At 42.2% G+C, this 22,562-nt stretch overlaps 1 protein-coding gene across 6 annotated transcripts in view; it reads right to left on the bottom strand.

The window, feature by feature from the left end:
- Nucleotides 1-22,562, bottom strand: part of MLLT3 (MLLT3 super elongation complex subunit) — a 138,698-nt gene that overhangs the window by 29,043 nt on the left and 87,093 nt on the right. For all 6 annotated transcript variants that reach the window (XM_082204929.1, XM_082204930.1, XM_082204931.1 and 3 more), the window contains 2 exons: nt 20,719-20,838; nt 16,205-16,810 (listed from right to left, as the gene is read on the bottom strand). In XM_082204929.1, coding sequence (XP_082061055.1) covers nt 16,205-16,810; nt 20,719-20,838 — 726 coding nt within the window. The remainder of the gene's footprint in view (nt 1-16,204; nt 16,811-20,718; nt 20,839-22,562) is intronic.

Below are 22,562 nucleotides of genomic sequence, written 5' to 3'. Positions count from 1 at the left end.
TGTGAATCCAAAGCATCAACCGAGAGAAGCAGCTATATATATGTCTCTAGGACTCCTTACTCAATCCTTGCCTCCTTCCAAGTAGGCCTTCTTACAATGAGTTAGGGTCTTTCCCATTCCTGCATTTGGTATGACAAAATTTTCAAGCGCTCCTAATAAGAGATGGAACAGAAGTATCATGCTGTGAAAAAACCCAGCAACCCGTTTTGCAACAAGCCAAATACTGCAACTTTTAGTATGTTGTCTGGGAATTGCAGCTGGTATATAGCAGCTCTCAGCTATTTCAGCCATTTCACATCAGCATACTGCACAGATGCTGAAAACTGTGCATAAAATCTCGTTTCTAGGTTACCTGAAGAATCACCATCTCCCTTAGATCATTGTGGAGAAGCCCTCAGTTATCACATATTTGTTCAGTTACAGTGCAAACTAAATTTTTTAGCACTGAAGTATTTCTGTTTCACCGAGTGTTTTTAGAGAATTAATTTTATGTCAGGAGTGCTCTGATGGTGTTTCCTGCTTGGCAGGGGGTTGGACTCGATGGCCCTTGTGGTCTCTTCCAACTCTATGATTCTATGATACTCCCAATCACCCAAATCTTCTGGACCTATAGAGCAAAAAACAGATTTATCCAGGAGAAGTTGGGGAGTCAGCAAATCTGCCATAACCGGTACAGCTCTTTCCACGTGATTTCATATGCACCTTTCCTTTTATATAATAATTTTTATTAAAATTTCAATGTTACAATTTCAAATAATTTTTTTACAAACTTTAAAATATCCAATGACTTCCCTTTCTTTTCTCTTTCCACAGTTCATTTTACATATCATACCTCCCTGCATATATTACTATACCCATTCAAATCAGTTTTCCACTTTTACATCCATCAAAAATTATTTACTCTGTTGAATTTATCTTAATGCTGCCAGCATTTTCAGCTGTACACAGTCATTTTCCATATACTCAATAAATGTTTTCCAATCTTCTTTAAACGTATGTTCTTCTTGCTCTCTTATTCTATATGTTAAATCTGCAAGTTGTGCATATTCTGTCAATTTAAGTCGCCAATCCTGTTTAACTGGGACCTCACTCACTTTCCAATTTCGGTCTAACAAAACATGGGCCACAGTTGTTGCATACATAAATAACCTTTTCTGACACCTGGGAATTTCAGTCTGGGTTATCCCCAACAAAAAGGACCCAGGTTATTTTTTGGGAAAATAGTTTTGAACATTTTTTTCAATTCATTATAAATAATTTCCCAAAAGGCTTTTACCTTTTTACATGTCCATCACATGTAGAAGAATGTTCCCTCTACTTCTTTACATTTCCAACACATATCTGATTCTGTTTTATAAATCTTAGCCAACCTAAAGTTAAAGGGACCCCTGACTGTTAGGTCCAGTCGTAGACGACTCTGGGGTTGCGGCACTCATCTCGCTCTACTGGCCGAGGGACCCGGCGTACAGCTTCCGGGTCATGTGCCCAGCATAATTAAGCCGCTTCTGGCGAACCAGAGCAGCGCATAGAAACACCGTTTACCTTCCCGCCGGAACAGTACCTATTTATCTACTTGCACTTTGACGTGCTTTCGAACTGCTAGGTTGGCAGAAGCAGGTACCGGGCAACGGGAGCTCACCCCGTCATGGGGATTCGAACTGCCGACCTTCTGATCAGCAAGTCCTAGGCTCTGTGGTTTAATGGACATCGCCACCCGGGTCCGAACCTACTCGGAGTTAAATACCATCTATGAATCATTTTCAAATAATTCACTTTCAGTGAATAGCATGCTGTAAGCTTCAGATCACTTTTTCTGGTATAGCTCTTTCCACATGATTTCATATGCACCTTTCCAAGTCACAATCAAGCAACCATGTTCACTGTTCTGAAAGATTCAGGTTTGTTTTCACCAGGATGAGGAGAATATCTCTGACCAAGGGAACCAAGTTCCTTAAGATTCCAGGATTCAGCATAACATTTTATCAGCTCTGTCCATTGTCTACCCTGCTAGTACAATGCAGGCTTTTCATAATTCAGGTGGAGAGGAAAAGGAGGGGGGCAAATGAGCGTTAATTGCTGGTAGCCGATTAGGAGGAATTTTTTCATAACCAAGTTTCAACATATATGCCCTATTTACTCAGAATGCATGATGAGCTCAGGCCCTTGTATTCTGCTTTAAAAAATAATAATCTGAAGCAATAGCTCATTTTCAACCATACAGTTATATATGTGCTACATATGAACAAAAACTCCTTTTAGGCATTGCTGTATAAGCTTCTGAACAGGAAGTGTTCGGAAATAAATTAATCTAATCAATTTCATGGGGAGCTGAGCTGCAATCCTTTGAAGCAAAAGGCACATATTTTAAAATGAAGGAAAAACAGCATACTCAATGGCTCTACATAAAGAATTAAAAAGTCATAAAAACCTGGACCGTTATCAATCTATTGCATACATTGTAACTGGAGCTGAAATTGCTCACTAAGGAATGGAACAATAATTCCAGTAAACAGATTTTCACTTGCAGCAAAGACAGTGCAAATGGCATTGTGTGGCTCTCTCAGAGCCTACAATAACTTTCATTTGGGTATACATATAATAAGAGTATCTTATTGTTAACAGTATGTTGGATAGTGAATTTGCAACAAACTCATGCCTTAAAATCATGAAGCCAGTCTCTATGTAAAACCTCAAAAGGATGGTTCTATCTTGACAAACTTCTTCATAAAACAAATCACTGCAATAGGAGCACAGATTATTCTATCCATATTGTTTTATTCCCGGGTATTGATATAATAGACACTAAAAGCAAGATATCAAAGCTTGTAAGCTCCTGATAAGTTACTTCTTTCAAATGGAATCTCCAAGTCTCTTTTCTAGCAAAGGACGGGAGATTGAATGCTGGATAGTTGAGCTAAAGTGCAGAAAAGCTATTATCACAAAGACTTTTTTGTGCTGACATAGGCAAGACAGTTTTGCAGTTTAGCATGCCTACTTTATCTTCTCAGTTTCAAATCTAGTGCTTTCTTTCTAGTTAAAATGCATTTTTAAAATGAATCATGTTTTTAATTGTTTTGAACAAAACAGGATTTTATCTTACTAAGAAATTAACACAATAGTCCTTCCCTAGAAATTAAGTCTTACTGAACACAATGAGGCTTACCTATGAGTCGACTGTAGAGAATTGCAATGAACACGAGGCCACCCCTGCCCTATGAATATTTTCATCTATAACCCCTCTTAACTGAATTCTTAAGTTTCAATGCGCAATAAAAGAGACTGATGTCTGGGAAAATATATTAATTGTAAATACTTCTACATTAGGACTACAAACTGGAACAAATGAAAGACTGTGGGATCAAATAGGCCTGAGACAAAGGAAACAGCATATGTATGTTAATACAAGAAAACTGATGGGAGAAAGTATATAAATTCCATTTGAAAAAGACAAGTAGAAATAATTACCACAAAGCAAAGCTCAGATGGTACATGATATCAGTACTGCAAAATAAGAATTATCCTGCAGGGGCTCAGGTGTATTGGCTATTAGAATTTTTCTTGGTGGGGCTATTTTAACTTATAAGGTAAGATAAAGGGACCTCTGACCATTAGGTCAGTTGCGAACAACTCTGGGGTTGCGGAGCTCATCTCATTTTTCTGGCCGAGGGAGCCGAAGTACAGCTTCCGGGTCATGTGGCCAGCATGACTAAGCCGCTTCTGGTGAAACCAGAGCAGCGCACGGAAACACAGTTTACCTTCCTGCTGGAGCGGTACCTATTTATCTACTTGGACTTTGACATGCTTTCGAACTGCTAGGTTGGCAGGAGCGGGGACCGAGCAACGGGAGCTCACCCTGTCGTGGGGATTCGAACAGCCAACCTTCTGATCGGCAAGCCCTAGACCACAGCGCCACCCGTGTCCCAAATAAGAAGGATTGTTGCAGGTTATTAGCAATTGGTTTATGTGTTTTATTTTAATTGTATAACTTTTTGATTTTGCATATATGTAATTCTGCCCTGGGGCTTTGAGAATGACTGATTATAAATATGGTGAGATGGATATTGTGAAGATTGCATGGGAAGGGGAGAAGCATGTGTGCCATATTTTAAAAATGTGTCAGTGTGCTCTGGCAAAAAAACTGGGTTTATTTTGGAAAAGCTCATATACTGCTCTTCCTTTTCACTTATACTGATGATTTAATCCAGCAAAAATAGCAGTGAAATTCAACTGCCTGTGTGATGACTACAGCTAGCATGATACAAGCAAAGCATTGTCGATTGGCAGCTACTCTTACGGTAAAAAATGGAAAGATAAAATGTGGGTACCTGGTCAAGGAAAGGATACTTATTACTCAAGGGAAATGTTTCATTGGCAAAAGAGAATGTAAGGATGTTTTGTGGCTATGGCTTACATGGGGGGGGGGAGAAGATTTCTCCACTGTATAGCATGACTTCATAACCTACACAAACGAAAAGGTCTTTCAACACCTTTGTAAACCATTTACAAAGATATAAAAGACTCTGAAAGGTATGGATAGTCTTGGTTATCAGTCCTGAAGAGTAACTGCCTATCGGCACACTCAGAAATGAACTGTGCAGAAGTGATATTGGGCAATGTCAGGATGGAGAAGAAAAACCTACTCAAGAATGCAATTTTCGATCTAAAGAATATGCCATTTCACGCTGGATATAAAAGTGCAACCACTACCTAAGCCTGGAGACCATAGAAGGGGCCCAATCCATGGCCAATCCAATTTAAGTACTACTCTTCTTTTTTTTGTTTTTTAAAAATATAGATTATCAGTGACTTTGCACATAAATACACAAAATGTTCAACAACTGTAATTCCTATGGTCTTAGGCAGTTCAAAATTATTGTGTATAGGTATGCCAACCAGGATAATATCTGAAAATAAATTGTAAGTATAAAATATACAATAAAAAAAATAAAGGGGGGAAATTAGTCCCATCAACTATACTATTAAATTGAACCAAACTTCTACCCAACAAAGTTTCCTTATGTTTCAGGTATGTGTACAATGCTCTGTTCAGCATTCCATTAAGTGGCAGTGCTTTCGGAGTGCTGTGTTTAAGTATGTGGTGAAGCAATTAACATTGGTGGGAAGCTTGAATGCGGCTGGATAATGTTGCTTCGTTTTGTCATTTTGCCTTTTGTGAATAAAAATCAAAAATGACCAAGTCAGTCAGTCTTCTCACATTTCTGGATATGGTCAACTCACGATGAGTGTCAAATTCACACAGTATCTCTTGCAAGTACCGCCTGATGCAGTGAGAATCTGGCTGCAGTGATTAAAAGTGCTCAGCTTGTTAGTTTGACAGAGTGATGCTACTTAATAATGGCATGACACGTTCATGGAAACTACAGCAGAGGTTTTCAATGCATATTATCCGCTTAAATTCAGCTGAAGGCACATCTCCTTTTAATCAGAAACATAAAAAGACCGCTTTACAAGAACTTTCCCCCATCACTTATTCCAAAATGGAAAGCTATTATTCAAGCTCTGCATGGGCTCCTATTTCGTTATGACTATATTTCTCTCAGTTATCTGCTAAAAAATATCACACCTTGCCTTCAGGCTTTGGCAGAAGGGAAAGGTATTCAGTTAATAAGGGCCTGGAGGTTTTACAAGACAAAGAGAGTCGGGTCAGAACAGTCTATTAAAAATTTATAACAGACAAATTATTAGATCTTTGGCTAGAACCATAGCTGCATTTTATAGTTAATTAAACAGACACTAATGGTGCAACTTTCAAAAACTATTTTTGGTATCTGAAGAAGTGTGCATACACACGAAAGCTCATCCCAATAACAAACTTAGTTGGTCTCTAAGGTGCTACTGGAAGAAATTTAATAAATAAATATGCAAGCCATTAATTCAGCAGAAGCCCAGGTGACTGCCACAACAGACCTTTCAGCAAGAAAATATACAGAAAAACATAAATTAAATATAAAAACATAGATTTAAAATATACAAAAAATAGAATAAACTAGGGGCTGCTTAAACCTCTGCTTGCTTCACTTACCAATCCTGCCCACTCCATCCCTAAGCCTCCCTTGCCCAACACCCAATTTAATAACCCCACTCAACCCTCCCCTTTTCCAATTCATGCTGTAGCCAATCAGGCTGAAGAGGTGGCCCAGCTGCAGGAACACTTCAGGAAGGAGGTCAGAAGCAGCTGGGGATTATGAGGCTGGCCAGCCACTGCCTCTAACTGGTTTCCCCTTTCCCATGCTGTTCATCCTTGCAGACTGACTCTTCATCCTCATCAGCGGCAAAAGGAGAGGATTCCCCCAGTTGGCTGAGGAACAGGGTGACCAACAGTGGTACCTGCTAGCCAGGGGACCTAAATGCTGGGGGCAGAGGCCCTAGAGCTGGCAGGCAGGAACCAGCAAAGCAAGCAGGTTACTGGGGGAGGAGGCTGTTGCAGCCTATTCAGGATCTACCTCCCCGCAGATCAGCTGGGCCACCCATCCACATGGACTCTTGCCACATTGTAGTTCACACTGCCACCTCTCTGTGGCAAAGCAAACTGCAGCGCAACAACATGCTTATACTTTTATTATAGGTATAGATAGATAATTTACACCTATCATCCATCTTCCATCTTTAGGAAATACTGATCTGCACATTTTGCATTTATACAGTCAGCAGGAGGCCATGATCAGCAAATGTATCATCCATGTTGGTATAGGCACACATGCAATCTAAGGCAGCAAAGATTCAAACTTATCTAGGGCATACTCAGAACACACACTGATTTCTTTGTGGATAATGTACTGAGCACATTAAAAACATCGCTAATGGTTTTTGCATTTAATTTTCCTCCTAATTTAAAACAAACAGGGCTTTATCCAATAATGTCTCAACAGCACAAGGACTTCTGTCTGTGCAACAGGACTTCATCTCCCATTCTTCTCGTGCCCCTCAAATCTATTATGGGAGTGCCTACATCTTGCAGAGCAGACTTGGGGTGTGTGCAGGGAAAGGAAGTTCCATTGCACTGGCAGAACTCTTGCAGCAAGATAACTTTATTGGCCACAACCTGTAATTTCCTTGATTATTCTCTTTGGATTGTCACCATCAAACATCTAAATGTGTTTTTGGTGCATTTGGTTCACATCCCAGAGAGCATAGAAACCCAAACCCTGGCCAGGAAGCAGAGGAATGATGGAGTGGCATAGCCACTGCCACATCCATAGCCTCCAATGGCAATGCTAGGCTGGTGCAAAAATCGGGACAGAAGGAGGAACCCACCAGCCAGGATCTGGTGTAGCAATTAAGCGCAATGCTGTTAAGCGATGGCAATACAGCTTGGAATCCAGTCAAACCAGGCCAGTTCATCCCTCCCTGTCACTACCTTGGAATTTCTGCAGGTTATTCTGGTGGGACTTCCACACACACCAACCCTTTGGGGTGGGTGAATTCCTTTGTGGATGAGTAACTGTGCAGGCAGTGGCTAAAAGAGCTGCTCTGGGTTGGGCAGAAGAAGACCTCTGCCCCATCCTCACGTTCCTACATGGCAGATTGGGCCTCTAAGACTTCCATATGGATCCACAACCGGGACAGGGCACCTCAAGGATGGAGACCCAATGCAGACTTGGGGCTCTTGGGATACTCTACAGATGAGACACTGTCCCAAGAAGCAGCTCTTACAAGCCCCACTATGCTTGTCCCAGGGGGTTACCGTGCAGCATGGTCCGAGTCCAGTCTGAGGTCAAGGGTGTGGTATGGAGGCTGTCCATCAAGGCTGAAGCTGGGTCCAAGGCAAGGAGTCAGGTGGGGTCAGGAACTCTGGCAGAAGAGCAGGACAGGGTGCCGGCAGGAACAGGTTACCAACAATGTTGCTCCCACAACCTGGGACTGGGCTGGCTGGCTTTTATCTGCTCTGAGGCACAGGGCAGCCTGGCCTGGAGGCGAGCACTCCTCCTGCAAGAACTTAGTTCCCTCCGCCTCTCTGCCCTGAGCCTCTGCAGCTCAGGTGAGGCTGGAGGGTTACTGGACCCAGAGGCAACCTCAGCATCCCCTGATGGGGCTGAGAGTGGAGCACCTGCAGGCAATGGGTCCTCCATCACCTCCAGAGCCAGAGCAGATTCAGCTGGTGTCTGCTCCTGAGGATCCGGCACAGGTGAGGACGCTTGAGGCTCAAGCCCCAGCCCTGGCTCAGCTGGGGACTCCTGTGCAGGCTGGGATTCCTCAGGTTCAGCTTCTGAATCTGATTCCCAGGCCATCACACCCACTTTGCATCCTCCTGGCTGGAATGAGTCCCTTGAACTCTGCCAATCCTTCTTCTTTGCCAGGATGGAGAATAAGGGAAGGCGTGTGAGTGCGAAGAAACTAGCCTAGCAGAACAAAAGTAGCATTCACTTATTGCTCTGCTAACTTTTGCCTCGGTCCCCACCCATATGGCGCTTGGGCTGACAAAAGCTCCCCATCCTTATTTACGAGATGACGCTCCTGACTTTCATTCTCCCTGTTTCAGGGAGGTGTGTTGATAGAAAAGCAAGAAAACAGAACCCCGCTCCCCGTCTTCTCTCGGCCACAGTTATTTTCATAAGCCACAGGTTCAGCCTGAAATAATCCATAAGGGGATCCGAGGTTTCAAATTTTCCACTTTACAAAACAGTTAGCCCCTTGTGTAAATACTGCAAGACCCACCCATCACATTTCTTGATCAGGCAGACGGCGAAAACAAGGCCAAGCATTTTGTTATCATGCAGCTACATGGGGCAGTATAGGAAACTGGCGGGCATTTCCCCCCCATGAAATCAAACATCCTGTAATTGAAGTTTTGCACAGCTCTTTAAAAAAGATAAAGGCAGAGCTTTTAGAGTTTTAAGTGGACTGAGCCACTCTCCCACTGCCTCAATAGCCATAAATTTTACACCTTTCCTTCCCTCCCGCCCTTTGCCTTGTTCCTGTACACACTTCAGATGAGAGCCAACAAAAGTCACAGCATGGAATTTTGATCCTCAAACGACAAGGATATCTTTTAAAATATATATCTCAATGTAACCGTGTGCATAGTTTAGATAAAAGTAGGGAAACGTTTGAGATTTGTTTTTGCCAGGAAACTTACACAAGGAAAATCTTAAATGTCTAGAGTAATAGTGTGGTAGTGCAACTGAACTCATGATTTGTGGTATCTAGACATAAAGGACAGAGATTATTGATTAGATGAGCATCCTAGTATCCATACCTGCAGGTAATTTGCTTCTGGGTTATATTAACTATTAGGTAAAGGGGTCCCTGACCATTAGGTCCAGTCGAGACCGACTCTGGGGTTGCGGCGCTCATCTTGCTTTATTGGCCGAGGGAGCCAGCGTACAGCTTTCGGGTCATGTGGCCAGCATGACTAAGCCGCTTCTGGCAAAACCAGAGCAGCAAACGGAAACGCCGTTTACCTTCCCACTGCAGCAGTACCTATTTATCTACTTGCACTTTGACGTGCTTTCGAACTGCTAGGTTGGCAGGAGCTGGGACCGAGCAACGGGAGCTCACCCCATCACGGGGATTCGAACCGCCGACCTTCTGATCGGCAAGTCCTAGGCTCTGTGGTTTAACCCACAGCGCCACCCAGGTCCCATATATTAACTATTACATTTCTACTAATTAAAAGCATGTTTACATTTCCATGTAGGATAAAGGCAGCATATTCCACGATACGCAGTTAAAGGTCACTCAATGTTTCTACTCAGCAGAGAGTGACAGCTGCATCTGGAAATTGCGGCAACAGCAGTCCATTTCAGAATTACCACTGAACGGCCGTGCCTTTACTATCCAAAGTGGCAAAAAAAGTCGGCAGCCGTTTTCTATACTTGACCATTGAAAAATGTTGCTATTGGGAAGTTCAGTTCTCATCTAAAAAGAAATGCAATGTCGTTTTTCTTACAAACTGTAATGCTATTTCGGCTGCATGAATATCCTCAACATGCTTGTTGATCATTTCTCTAGATGCCAATGTTTTGGATAAAACTTTCATAAAGAAACTGTAGCTTGTCTGTGCTTACAAATGGTTTGCCTCCAAGATCTCTGTGTGGGTGAACATCAGATGCATTTCAAAGCGTGGAACGGAAACATCCTTTAGCCCTAGTTGTAACTGAGTTAGGGCCATGGTATAAAAATGAAGGGAGGCAATTTCAGCCACATCCTTTCTGTGTTTTACAACCTTTGCCCCACACTAAGAGAAACAGTCGTTAAAGACCCACCTTAGAAATAAAACGAAAGACCACCTTCTGTCTGCAAGTAGCTTTCATCATGGGAAAACCTAATGATAGTTCCTCCAGCAAGCTATTTATTGCTTGGCTCCAGACAGTATAAACTGTCTATGAATGAGGCTGCAAGGGAGTTAAAACTTACTCAGCTTTTGAGCACCCCGAGAAATCCCACCAGATTTCTAGCAACGTATTTATTCTCAACAACTCCTTTATGCAATGGGATAATTTTAATTTACCTCTTCTGGCCAAGAGGTGCTATTAAAAAACAAATTCTGCTGAAATGTAGCCTGTCTCTGCAGCATGAGTTTTAATCAGCATTTTACATTGGTCAGAGCAGCAAAGAAAATTGTCGGGTGCATAACCTTTCGCGTCATTTTTAGATGTTTAGTGTTAAAAAAGAGTAGCGTCTGAATTTTCTCTCTAGAAATATTTAATTTTAAAGGGTAATACGTAACTTCTATAAGTCTTTTTAAAGAAACATTAGAAAGTTATTTCTTGAAAATAAAAATCAAGAGCAGTAAAAGTGATCTAGAAGTATCCTTTATCTTAAAAACAAAATATTTCTGATGTTCACAAGGCCATGTAGCTCATAAGTCTTCAAACACTTACGATGCAACCCAACACCCCCTTACTTGTGAGTAACCCCCACAGAACACAATAAGACTTGTTCCTGAATACACGTGTATAAGGACTGCGCTGTAAATCTTTTATCTTTTCCTAGCACAATACGTGGCTCCAGATCAGAATAAGACCACCACAGTTATGCCCACCAGCCTTAAAATAAAAAAAAATACCATGCCTTCAATTCTTTGTTTTAAAACTTTGAAGGTGCTCTGCATTAAATCCCGTGGGCCTATTTGTCTGCAATTTGGCAGGTTTGATCCGCTCTGGAAGGGCTCATGTGTCTGTAAATTTCATCCACTTTGGCCAAAATGTGAAAACACACACACATATATGTATATCTTGCCAATTTAAATAAGCCCAGGGCAGGAAAAACATTAGTGCAATTTTATTATTTGAAAACACCTAAAAGCAATTCCAACGCAGAGGAATTTTGGGAAAGATCTGTACTTTAAAAAGGGTTGTAGGAAGACGAATGTCTTCAGTATGTGCTGAAAGGATAGCAGACACTTTTCCTCTCTAATATTTAATGGGAAGGGATTCCAAAGGGTGGGGACCATACCACTAAAGGCCCAATTCCTAGACTGTGCGAAATGGACCACATGAGAAGATGATACCTGCAGGAGTTCCTCAGCTTAGCTGGATATATCAGTTGGATATATACAGGATGAGACAATCTTTCAGGTATCCTGGTTTCAAGCTATATAGGACTTTATAAACCCAAACTAGCACCTTGAACTTAGCCTGGCATGGTGAATAACAATTACTAATAATAATTTTATTCTTTATACCCCACCCATATGGCTGGGTTGCCCCAGGCACCCTGGGCGGCTTCCAACACACACAAATACATAATAAAATATCAAAAATATCAAGAACTTCCTGATACAGGGCTGCCTTCAGATGTCTTCTAAAAGTTGTATACTTTTGTTGTTCCTTTCTCTCTTTTTTTGCAAGGAATAGCATACAGTGGTACCTCGGGTTACATACGCTTCAGCTTACAGACTCAACCCAGAAATATTACCTCGGGTTAAGAACTTTGCTTCAGGATGAGAACAGAAATCGTGCTCTGGCGGCACGGCAGCAGCGGGAGGCCCCATTAGCTAAAGTGGTGCTTCAGGTTAAGAACAGTTTCACCTTAAGAATGGACCTCCGGAACGAATTAAGTACGTAACCAGAGGTACCACTTTATTATATATTTTATCTATTGAATAATTTTGAAGAGAACTATAAAAGAGCACAACCCACTTTTAAGATGTTAAAATGTGCTGAGTGTTGTTTCTAAATATAAAAAGCTATAACAGTTTATTTTGTCCTGGGCTGCTCAACAGGGCAGTTTATTTGTCTAATTCATAGCCTGCTTTGAATCTGGTGCTTCCCAGGATTTTATGCTCACTTTTCTGGGAGTAAGGCTGCCATCTTTAATCCCATTCACCTGGGGATAAATCCTACAGAATTTGAGTGGGTGGTTAGGATTGTGCTGCAAATCAATGGGATTTATTTTTGAACAGATATAGGATTATGTTAATCTCTCTCCCTCTCTAATCCTATTTTGTAAAGCAATTAAAAACTATTCTGCAGTGACCAGCTGATTTTGACAATAAACTACAATATGTGGTGCACATATTTTTATACCTTCAGGGTTGGCAAGATTTTTGCTTTGTTGTAAAACATCAGGACTGTAGTGTTGCAGTTAAAGCAAGAGGAAGGATGCCTTTCTGGCTTTGTGCATGCTTATTTTTCTTTACATGAATGTTTGTTTGTTTTTTAACAGGAATGGAATTATATATTTACATTTTGCATTTCCTCGCAGGAGCTCAGGGCTGTTTGCATTGTCTTCCCTTTACCCCTTTTTACTTTTTTAACAGTCCAATAAGTTAACCTAGGCAACCTCCGATGGCCTTCTGGCGGTTTCCTCATTGCGAGAAGTGAAGGTACAGGGAACCAGGCAGAGGGCCTTCTCGGTGGTGGCACCCGCCTCCCGTCAGATGTCAAGGAGCTTCACAATATTCCAAAATACCTGATGGAGCATCTCCACCCCCATCGTTCAGCCCAGACACACAGGTCCAGCACCGAGGGCCTTCTGGCGGTTCCTTCATTGTCAGAAGTGAGGGTACAGGGAACCAGGCAGAGGGCCTTCTCGGTGGTGGCACCCGCCCTGTGGAATGCCCTCCCAGCAGATGCCAAGGAGATGAAGAACTATATGACTCTTCTAAAAAGACTTTTCAGGTCTCTTCTATATCTGAAGTTGGCCCTATATAGGGAAGCTTTTAGTGTTCAACTGTTTACTATGGTTTTATAAATTGTTAGAAGTGGCTGGGGCTACCCAGTCAGATGGGTAGAAGAAGAAGAGTTTGGATTTGATATCCCTCCTTTCACTCCCTTTAAGGAGTCTCAAAGTGGCTAACATTCTCCTTTCCCTTCCTCCCCCACAACAAACACTCTGTGAGGTGAGTGGGGCTGAGAGACTTCAAAGAAGTGTGTCTAGCCCAAGGTCACCCAGCAGCTGCATGTGGAGGAGCAGAGACGCAAACCTGGTTCCCCAGATTACGAGACTACCGCTATTAACCACTACACCACACTGGCTCTCCATGAAGTATGAAGAAGAAGCATGAAGAAGAAGAAAAAGAAGAAGTTCTGTATACTGGGCCAGGAAATCTTGTTGGCTTTGTTGCTGCCCATTTTGCATATATCACCAAACAAGATTTGTGTGTCCTTCAATTTCTATGTAAATCAGCCTTTTGGACAATTAGAACTTTTCACTGAACTGGAAGCTTATTTTAAAATGTCGATATTCTACCTGTCACTCAGACACCCAAGGTAGCTTGCAACAAATACAGTCATACCTCGGGTTACAGACGCTCCAGGTTGCGTTATTTGAGTTACAGACTGCCGAAACCCGGAAGTACTGGAACGGGTTACTTCCGGGTTTCGGCAGTCGTACATGTGCCGAAGCGCTAAAACGCGCTTTGCTCATGTGCACACGCGCCAAATCGCAAGCTGTGTGTGCGCAGACGCGCCGCTGCGTGTTACGAACGCTGCGGGTTGCGAATGTGCATGCCGCACGGATCATATTCGCAACCTGAGCGTCCACTGTACTACTTCAAAGCAGCACTAATCCAAAAAAGTGAGCATCACCATGTCAAATTCAAACAGCTCTCCTCACATACGCCAGCTGGGAAAGCTGGGAACAGCCACATCAGCACAGCTACCTGAATAGCAGTGAATAATGGAGCCAAACGGGCCTGTTGGGAAAGGGAATTCCAGAGCCTAGGAGCAATAGGAGAGAGCTCCTCCAGACAAGCTATTTATCCTTTATCCACCCTGCGTGCACAAAGTTTACACAGAGGTTAGATTATAGCCACTCATTACTGAACATTTGTTCCAATTTGTTTGTGATGTTACATGACCATGATCAATCGTTCTGATTTCCTTGTGGGATGCTTATATGTTTTCTTGTTGGTCATTTGTTCATCCCACACTTTCCAGTTGTTGTGCTAGGGCAGAAGAGTACTTTAATACACTGTAATTGCACAAACCTAAATTTCCTGTAGGGACGTGGGTGGCGCTGTGGGTTAAACCACAGAGCCTAGGACTTGCTGATCAGAAGGTCGGCGGTTCGAATCCCCACGACAGGGTGAGCTCCCGTTGCTCAGTCCCTGCTCCTGCCAACCTAGCAGTTCAAAAGCACATCAAAGTGCAAGTAGATAAATAGGTACTGCTCCGGCGGGAAGGTAAACGGAGTTTCCATGCGCTGCTCTGGTTTGCCGGAAACGGCTTAGTCATGCTGGCCACATGACCCGGAAGCTGTACGCCGGCTCCCTCGGCCAATAAAGCGAGATGAGCGCCGCACCCCAGAGTCGGTCAAGACTGGACCTAATGGTCAGGGGTCCCTTTACTTTTACCTTTAAATTTCCTGTGCTTCAATCCCTTCTACAAAATAAGTACCGAAAGTCTGCTTGAAGCACTCTGGAGATTCAGAAAGTGCTATATAGCTTCTAAATATTACAACTATCAACTTTTTAAAAAGCAACAACCAGGAAAATCATCTAGTGCTACAAGCATAGAAAAAAAAATCACCTAGTCTACTTTCCTAATGCAAAGGCCCACCAACCCCACAAAGACTACACATTACACACCAAATTACACTTTCATAAGCAAAAAAAGAGACAGCACAGGAGTTCACCACAGAACTTTTTTGTAGAGCAAATAGTTTGGATGACTAAAGTAGGCAAGCATACTTACAGAACTCAAGTCGGGTGAGATAAAGGCTTTTGATTCTCCCAGAATATTCATGATAGAGGTTAATAGGTCTGAGGTACATCCTACAATCCTCAGTTGGCAACGTACTAAATATATTCATCTCCTTTCTGTCATAAAGAACACCTTACAACCCTGAAGTCTATGAAATGTATTCCTCTACCAGAGAACCATCTGTTCAGAGATTTGTGCTAAAGTACATGTGACACTCAAAATATATTCTGCTGTTTACATTCATTTCACACAATCAAGTATCTAAGAGCCAATTCATATTTCCCATACAAGCATGAACTTCAGAAGTATGAATCCAACACATTGCTGAATTTTACTTTGTAATGTAATGCAAGTTCAACACTCATTAATACTAGCACCAAATGATGACTTATCAGTCAGATCAGCTTAACCCCACAATGTCAACTGGACACACAATACTGATCTAGACCATATGCATATTCATCTTTAAGTTACCATGCTGAGATAAGTGATGAACACACTTCTATGAATGGGCCTTGGAGGGACCCCTAGCAATTAATGGTATCTTAAGCATACGTGGGCAAGCCATTAGCATCTTGGCTAAGAACGAGCCGTTGCAATCATATACAAACTTACACATCTTTGAATCCCATTCAAAGCCGATTTTCAATGTATTATCCCTTTGCATGCATCGATTAGTATACGCTGTAACACGTCTGCCCACAAGAAAAAATAAATCATAAAACCCAATCTGTTTCCTGGCAGCGAGAAGCAATCACATTGAACGGCCTCCGTTAACACATTTCTGCAGCATTATTAATAAAGCAACAACAAACTGATGCAACTCCCGAGAGGGTCAAAAATGAAATCAGCCAAAGCATCTGCAAATGAAAGTGTGCCTACAGCCAATTTCCATGGTTTTGAATAACGAAACAGAACCTGCACGCACACGGTGCTGCTCAACTAAACTACACAGAGTAGACCCAATTAAATTAATGGACCTACCACTTCTCTGAGTAAAACTTAGTTTGATACCACCTATTATGTACATCCTTTTCTCTTTTTTTTAAAAGGGATAAACTGAGGAAGGGATAATAGCCATATAAAAGACTTACTTCAGATTTCGAGGACATGTTCTCCTCCATATCGGAATCGTTAGGATCCACAATATCATCAAAGGGGGGTAATGTGGTCTTCTTCTTTTCCAGTGTCTCGCTTTCCATTTTGACTTTCCCAATCTTAAACTGAGATTTATCCTTTGTCTGTTTTCTGTCCGCCGTGGAACAAGTAAGTATCAGTGGGGGAGCACTGGAAAAACTCTTAAATAAAGCCTCTGAGCCACTTTTCCTCTTCTTTTTGGCTGCCAGATCCTCAGAATCCATCCCCGGAGGCCTTTTCGTGGGGGCTTTCTTCTCTTGTTGCTGTCCACCTGCTATGGTAAGGATGTTGTTTTCGGATTTTGGCTCCTTTGACATGGGTTTGGGTTCCTTGAAGGCCATTTTAGGAACAATTTTTTCATCCTTTAGTGGTTTGTTTTCTTTGGGTTTTTTGGAGGACTCTTTGGAAGATTTGTTATGTTCCCTGGAAGGTTCTTTGAAGGCACTTTTATGTTCTTTCGAGTCTTTAGAAGGTTTCTCCTTGTGCTCCTTAGTTAATTTATGGGGCTTTGAAAAACTGTTGCTGCTGCTGCTGCTGCAAGTGCTTATAATCTTACTTGGGTCCTGCAACAATGGAAACCACAAAGTTAACTTTTAATAATAATAATAATAATAATAATAATAATAATAATAATAATTTTTATTCTTTTATTATTTTTCTGCTGCTCATCTGTCTGGGTTGCCCCGGCCATGCAGCCCCCAACAAAATATTAAAAACAAAATAAAATATCAGTCATTAAAAATTTCCCTGAACAGGGTTGCCTTCAGATGTCTTCTAAAAGTCAAATAGTTGTTTTTCTGTTTGTCATCTGGTGGGAGGATGTTCCATAGAAAGGAATTTTTGCCTTTGTATTTATCTACTGCATATTGCTACTGCTTTATGAACAGCAAAATAGATATTTAAACAACACAACACTATTTTATCTAACAGGTTGGTGTTATTAAATCATAGATACAGCAAATAGGAACCCAGCACTCCTTAAATGGAACGTTTTATTTTAAGTTTTAGTTAACTTGCTAAATACTCCCAAGTTAAAGTTAGGTGGGTTTTCCTCTTATTGCCAAACATTTTTAAAAGGCAAAATCTAGTATGAAGTAAACTGAATTCCTTTGAAACCAATTAGTTAGAATACAGCTCTGAATCTTAAATCCTATTGCTAAAATTGTGCACTTAAACTATGTGACCAGATATGACATAATTTGTCATATTTGTGGGCTGTCTACTGGAATGAATCCTGTAGATGGCGTAACACATACACATAAGACCAATTCGAGGGAACTGACCCTCCTTGCAACCTCATGATTGTAGTTAATAAGATCCTCGTGCAAGTCGAATGGGACAATCCATTGCATTCAATCACCATAACCACGCAGATAAAGTCACGGAAGAATTCGAGTAACTCGTGCATGTGTGCAAGATATTATATAATGAAGAGTTCATTCTTGGTTTGCTTTCTTCATCAACTACTTGCAGAGCCAACCATGAGAAAAAGAGCTGGGCCATGCAACTCACTGACAAAGCCACTTCCGACATCAGGAGGAGGTGGTGTTGCAGGCTCACGCCCCCAACAATCGTGCGGGGCTGAAGCCAGCCCTGCGCGACCAGGGGAATCCTCGGGCCGCATCAGCTCCAGGGCCAGCCAATCGGCTGGCTCCGGGGGCGTGGCCTGGGTCATTTAAGCCTGGCGCGGCCCCGGGATGTCCCCTTTTCGTCCTTGCCGCAGATTTGGTTTCCCACCCACCCACCCTCCAGCTTTTCTTTCTGACCTTGCTATGGACTTCGGTTGGTCCCCGTCAAGGGGCCTAGTAGGAATTTTTTCCACTTGGCGAACTGGCACTGGCCATTTGGTTTTTCGCCTACCTCGTAGCAAATCGTCACAACTCATTGATTTTGGTGATTAGGCATTGGTAGGGGTATTATTATGTAGATGAGTTGGGGGGGAGGAGCGCCATCACCTCCCCCAAATATTTAAGGGTAGTCCGGTAAAGGATTCCGGGGGGCGTTGCCTCGTCCAAAACCTATGGAGGCCAGGGCCTAAAGCACGCCCCCGAGCGGTGACCCCTCGGGGAGTTCCTAGTGATGTGCATCTCAGGGCTCCCCCTGCTGGTGTTAACCCTTCCCGGTCTTCAAGCAATCAGGCTGAAGCCAGATAGTCAGATAGGACAAATGCCTAAGCCAATACCACTCTTACCTGTAACCAATAAAGTTGTGGCCAATTTTTGTCCATTAACCTAAAATAATGGTGTCCTGTGTCTTATTTATTCCAACTGGTGGGAGGCGGGAATGGCCACACAATACACCTCCCAGGAACCAAATAAACCATCACATGTAAATGGTCTGCCAATTCTCTCTTCCAGTTGCAGCTGAAATCTAGCTTCTCCTGTTTTTAAAGCAATGCTTTTGGGGAATTCATGACAAGAATGGGGGTGTCTGAGATAAGGCTGGATCCCAACCCAACTTGGAAAAAAGTTGGCCAGCATTAGATATGAACAGTTCAAATTATGATCCGAACAGTCCAAATATCCGTACTAACATGCAATCTTACGATAAATTGACTTCACCACACTGAGGTGTAACCTTTTAGGAATAAAGCAGATGACTCCAATTACTACATAGGTTTTTTAAAAAAATAAATTTGAAAAAGCAATTAAATGCAACACATTTTAATGCAAAAATGACCACTAACAAGAAGAGCTTACAAATTTTCTTGGCTTTTAAGTTATATACTGACGGTGGTATTCTTCTATTGTATTGCCTGCCATTTCTAACTTTGCCTCTTCTCAAAACAGGCAACAGTTTAAGTTCAACACACAAAACACCCAGCATATCCATATCCATATCTATATCTATATCTATATCTATATCTATATCACACAAATCCAGCTTGCATTCCTCAAGCATGGATACATGCAATAGCTAGTTGGAAAACTTTTACTTCAGGAAGCCTACCAAGACAATTTATTTTTGCTATCTAATGTTTGTTTAAAGTTTTGCTGACTTCGTTCAGTTTTTGTTGGTAGTTTTATCATGTGCACCCCACAGAGAGTTTTCTGATGAAGCATGTTTATTCCTTCCTGACAAATAAATAAATAAATAAATAAATAAATAGTTTGCCATTTGCTTGGACCTTTTCATAATGCTAAATCACTCCTAGCCACCTGCATTTCACATAGATTTGGAAAATAGCTCAGCCAGTAGAGCAGAAGACTCTTAATCTCAAGGTTGTGGGTTTAAGCCCCACCCTGAGCAAGCGATTCCTGCGTTGGAGGAGTTTGAACTACATGATCCTCGAGGTCCCTTCCAACTCTACAATTCTATGAAAATGCTCTTAACAATTTATCCTACTGCAAGTTTAAACGGTCTTGGCTACACAAAACACCCAAGAATTAAAATATGTGCAGAAATGCTCTTAAAAGTGAAGATAGCTATTAATTAGGGGCTTAGCTCCCCGTAGTAGTAAATTCACAAGCTCCCCAGAACACAGTTAACATTCAGCTTTCCTCGGCATTTTATCTAATCTGATTTCTGTTGCTGAAAAGTGAAGTAGTTTGGAACTTCGTTTAATCCGCAAGAAAGAAGGGCCTTTTTGCTGGCTAGGTTCAATTCTAATCCTTCTAACCTCCTTTGGGGTGGGTTTGGCGGAAGGAGACAGGATCTGCCCATGCAATGCCCACCTGGTGGAAACTCTAGCTCACACGGCCCTTAACTGTAAAATGTATGGCGATCTCTGCCAACAATTTCTAGACCATCTATGTATTCCAACATGGAAATCAGAGGTTATGCACTTCTTATTACAGGGGAGAGACCAGGAGCTCACCAAGACAGTAGCTAAGTTCCTCTATTTGATTTTTTTGTCGCCGAAGTATGCTACAGGATCCTGCCTTTGTTCGAAACCCTCAGAGATGAGGCGGATTGCTCGCTCCTTCTGCCCTTTGGCGGGTGACTGTGCCGTTGGGGGTGGCGGCAAGATTGCACTGCCCTATCTATTCTAAATGTATTCTGAATGTTCTTATGCGATGCCAATAAAGGCTACTTGAATTAAACTTTGCCTGGTCCTTATTGAGAAATGGGAGGAAACTTTTATACGTTCTGTTACCAGACTTTCGTGGATGAATGAAAACGCACTTTGATGACTGCATTGTTCAGTTTCTAATGTATGTTATTCTTTAGGTTAGTGTATAAGGTGCAAAAACTATGTTCATGTTTGCACATTTAACATCTGCTAAAAAAAAATGGCCATTTAATGCACATAGGTTGAATGCACATAATTCACCTCACTTTGAAAGGCAAATAAATGGAAGAAAATCTGAAATGTTCAAGGGCAATAAATATATTCTAGAACTATGATTGGTCGTTCAGTCATCTGATTTAAGTATTGCTCTGAACTTGTCACTTGCTTCTTGGCCACGCAGCTTTCAAAACCCTCAACCAACGCACACCCCAAATTCTGTTATCCTCCTATGCCTCTCACCTTTGTCCCATGAGATGATTTCTTCTTCACTTCAGAAAAAGACAGGGAATTACTGGGAAGGTTCAGGAGGTGAAGACTCTGCCCTGAAGCAGCCGAGGTTCCATCTGACATTACCATGATCTATTTTAAAATGGAAGCATTAGTAACATTTATAAAACAGCTGAGGATCTAAAGCAAAGTTCTTGGAAGTGAGCACTCAAATCAAACTCTGCCGTTGGCATACATAATTGGCATCAATTTTAGTATAATTTGGAGTTCACCATCAATGGAAAGGACAGACTGACTGAAAAAAAATCTGTATTAAAAATGCTGTTAGAAGAGCCCGGAGAAGCATAACTGATATATACCGTATTTTTCGCTCCCTAAGATGCACCTGACAATTAGACGCACCTAGTTTTTAGAGAAGGAAAACAAGAAAAAAAAATATTCTGAAAGAAACAGTGGGTGTGTGATTTTTGTTGCTCATGCTGTGGCCACAGACATGATATGTGATTTGACGGTGAGTTTGGGGTAGCCCAATGCAAAAATCCTAAGGATCCATGTGGATCCGTGCTTTGTAACCACGTTTTTGCGCCATTGTGGCCCATGAAACAGTGGATGTGTGGTTTTTTTGGTGCAGGCTGTAGCCATGGACATGCTATGTGATCTGATGGTGAATTTGGGGTGAGACAATGCAAAAATCCTGAGGATCCATGGGCTTTTACCTCCCCCCTCCCAGGCAGCCTCCTTTATCGCTAGCCTCCCTTATCTCCCTCCTGATCGCTTGCCAATCAGCTGCTTCCTTCCCTCTTGTTTGCCTTAGTGTCTTTTCCTTAACTGGAACAGTTTTTTGCTCCTCCATCTCTTCTAATTTCTCTCCTCATTGCTTGTTTAAGTATTCTTGTCTCCTCTCCTTGCAAGTTCGCTGTCTTTACCTCCCCCCTCCCTTGGCAGCCTCCTTTACCCACAGCCTTATCTCCCTCCCGATCGCTTGGCGATCAGTGGCTTTGTTTCAACACCCACTTCCCTCTTCCTAGAAAAAAAAAGAAAAAAGCATGATCTGCTTTTTGCCCCTGGGCAATTCAGCCCCAGGGACCACGCATTTGCTCCAGAAGACGCACAGACATTTCCCCTTACTTTTTAGGAGGAAAAAAGTGTGTCTTGTGGAGCGAAATACAGTGGTGCCTCGCAAGACGAAAAGAATCCGTTCTGTGATTCTCTTCGTCTAGCGGTTTTTTCGTCTTGCGAAGCAAGCCCATTGATGGATTAGCGGATTAGCGCTATTAGCGGCTTATCGGATCAGCTGATAAGCGGCTTAGCGGCTTAGAAAAAGGGGGGGAAGGGGGGGAAAACCCGCAGGAGCTCACAAGACATTTTCGTCTTGCGAAGCAAGCCCATAGGAGATTCGTTTTGCGAAGCACCTCCAAAACGAAAAACTCTTTCGTCTAGCGAGTTTTCCGTCTTGCGAGGCATTCGTCTTGCGGGGCACCACTGTATACGGGTGTGTGTGTGTGTTATTAATGAACACATACTGAACACATACTAATTCTAGCGATTTGGCTATGAGATGCCTCTTCCAGCTTGCTTCCCCATCGTCATGCAAAAAGAGAAAATGCTTGATGATGTTTTCTAGCTAAAAAATCAGGCAGCTCCTTCTCCCTAACACCTTCTCTCAATACTGCACAAGGTGATAGCAAGGTTATAAGTAGCAACTACTACTGTTCAGGCTTTAGGGCTGATTCAAGATTGCAGTTCATTCGATTTCTGTTGCCAGTTTTAGTCATTCAGCCGGCTAATAAGCAGTCCAATAAAATGACAGAGGAACAGATAGCTACGTTGATGCCGCAGCTGGGAACTCTTTGCAC

The sequence above is a fragment of the Podarcis vaucheri genome (assembly GCF_965113315.1).
Source record: "Podarcis vaucheri genome assembly, chromosome: 17".
Taxonomy (NCBI): domain Eukaryota; kingdom Metazoa; phylum Chordata; class Lepidosauria; order Squamata; family Lacertidae; genus Podarcis; species Podarcis vaucheri.
The sequence above is the reverse complement of the archived record's forward strand: the minus strand, read 5'-3'. Positions and strand labels throughout refer to the sequence as shown.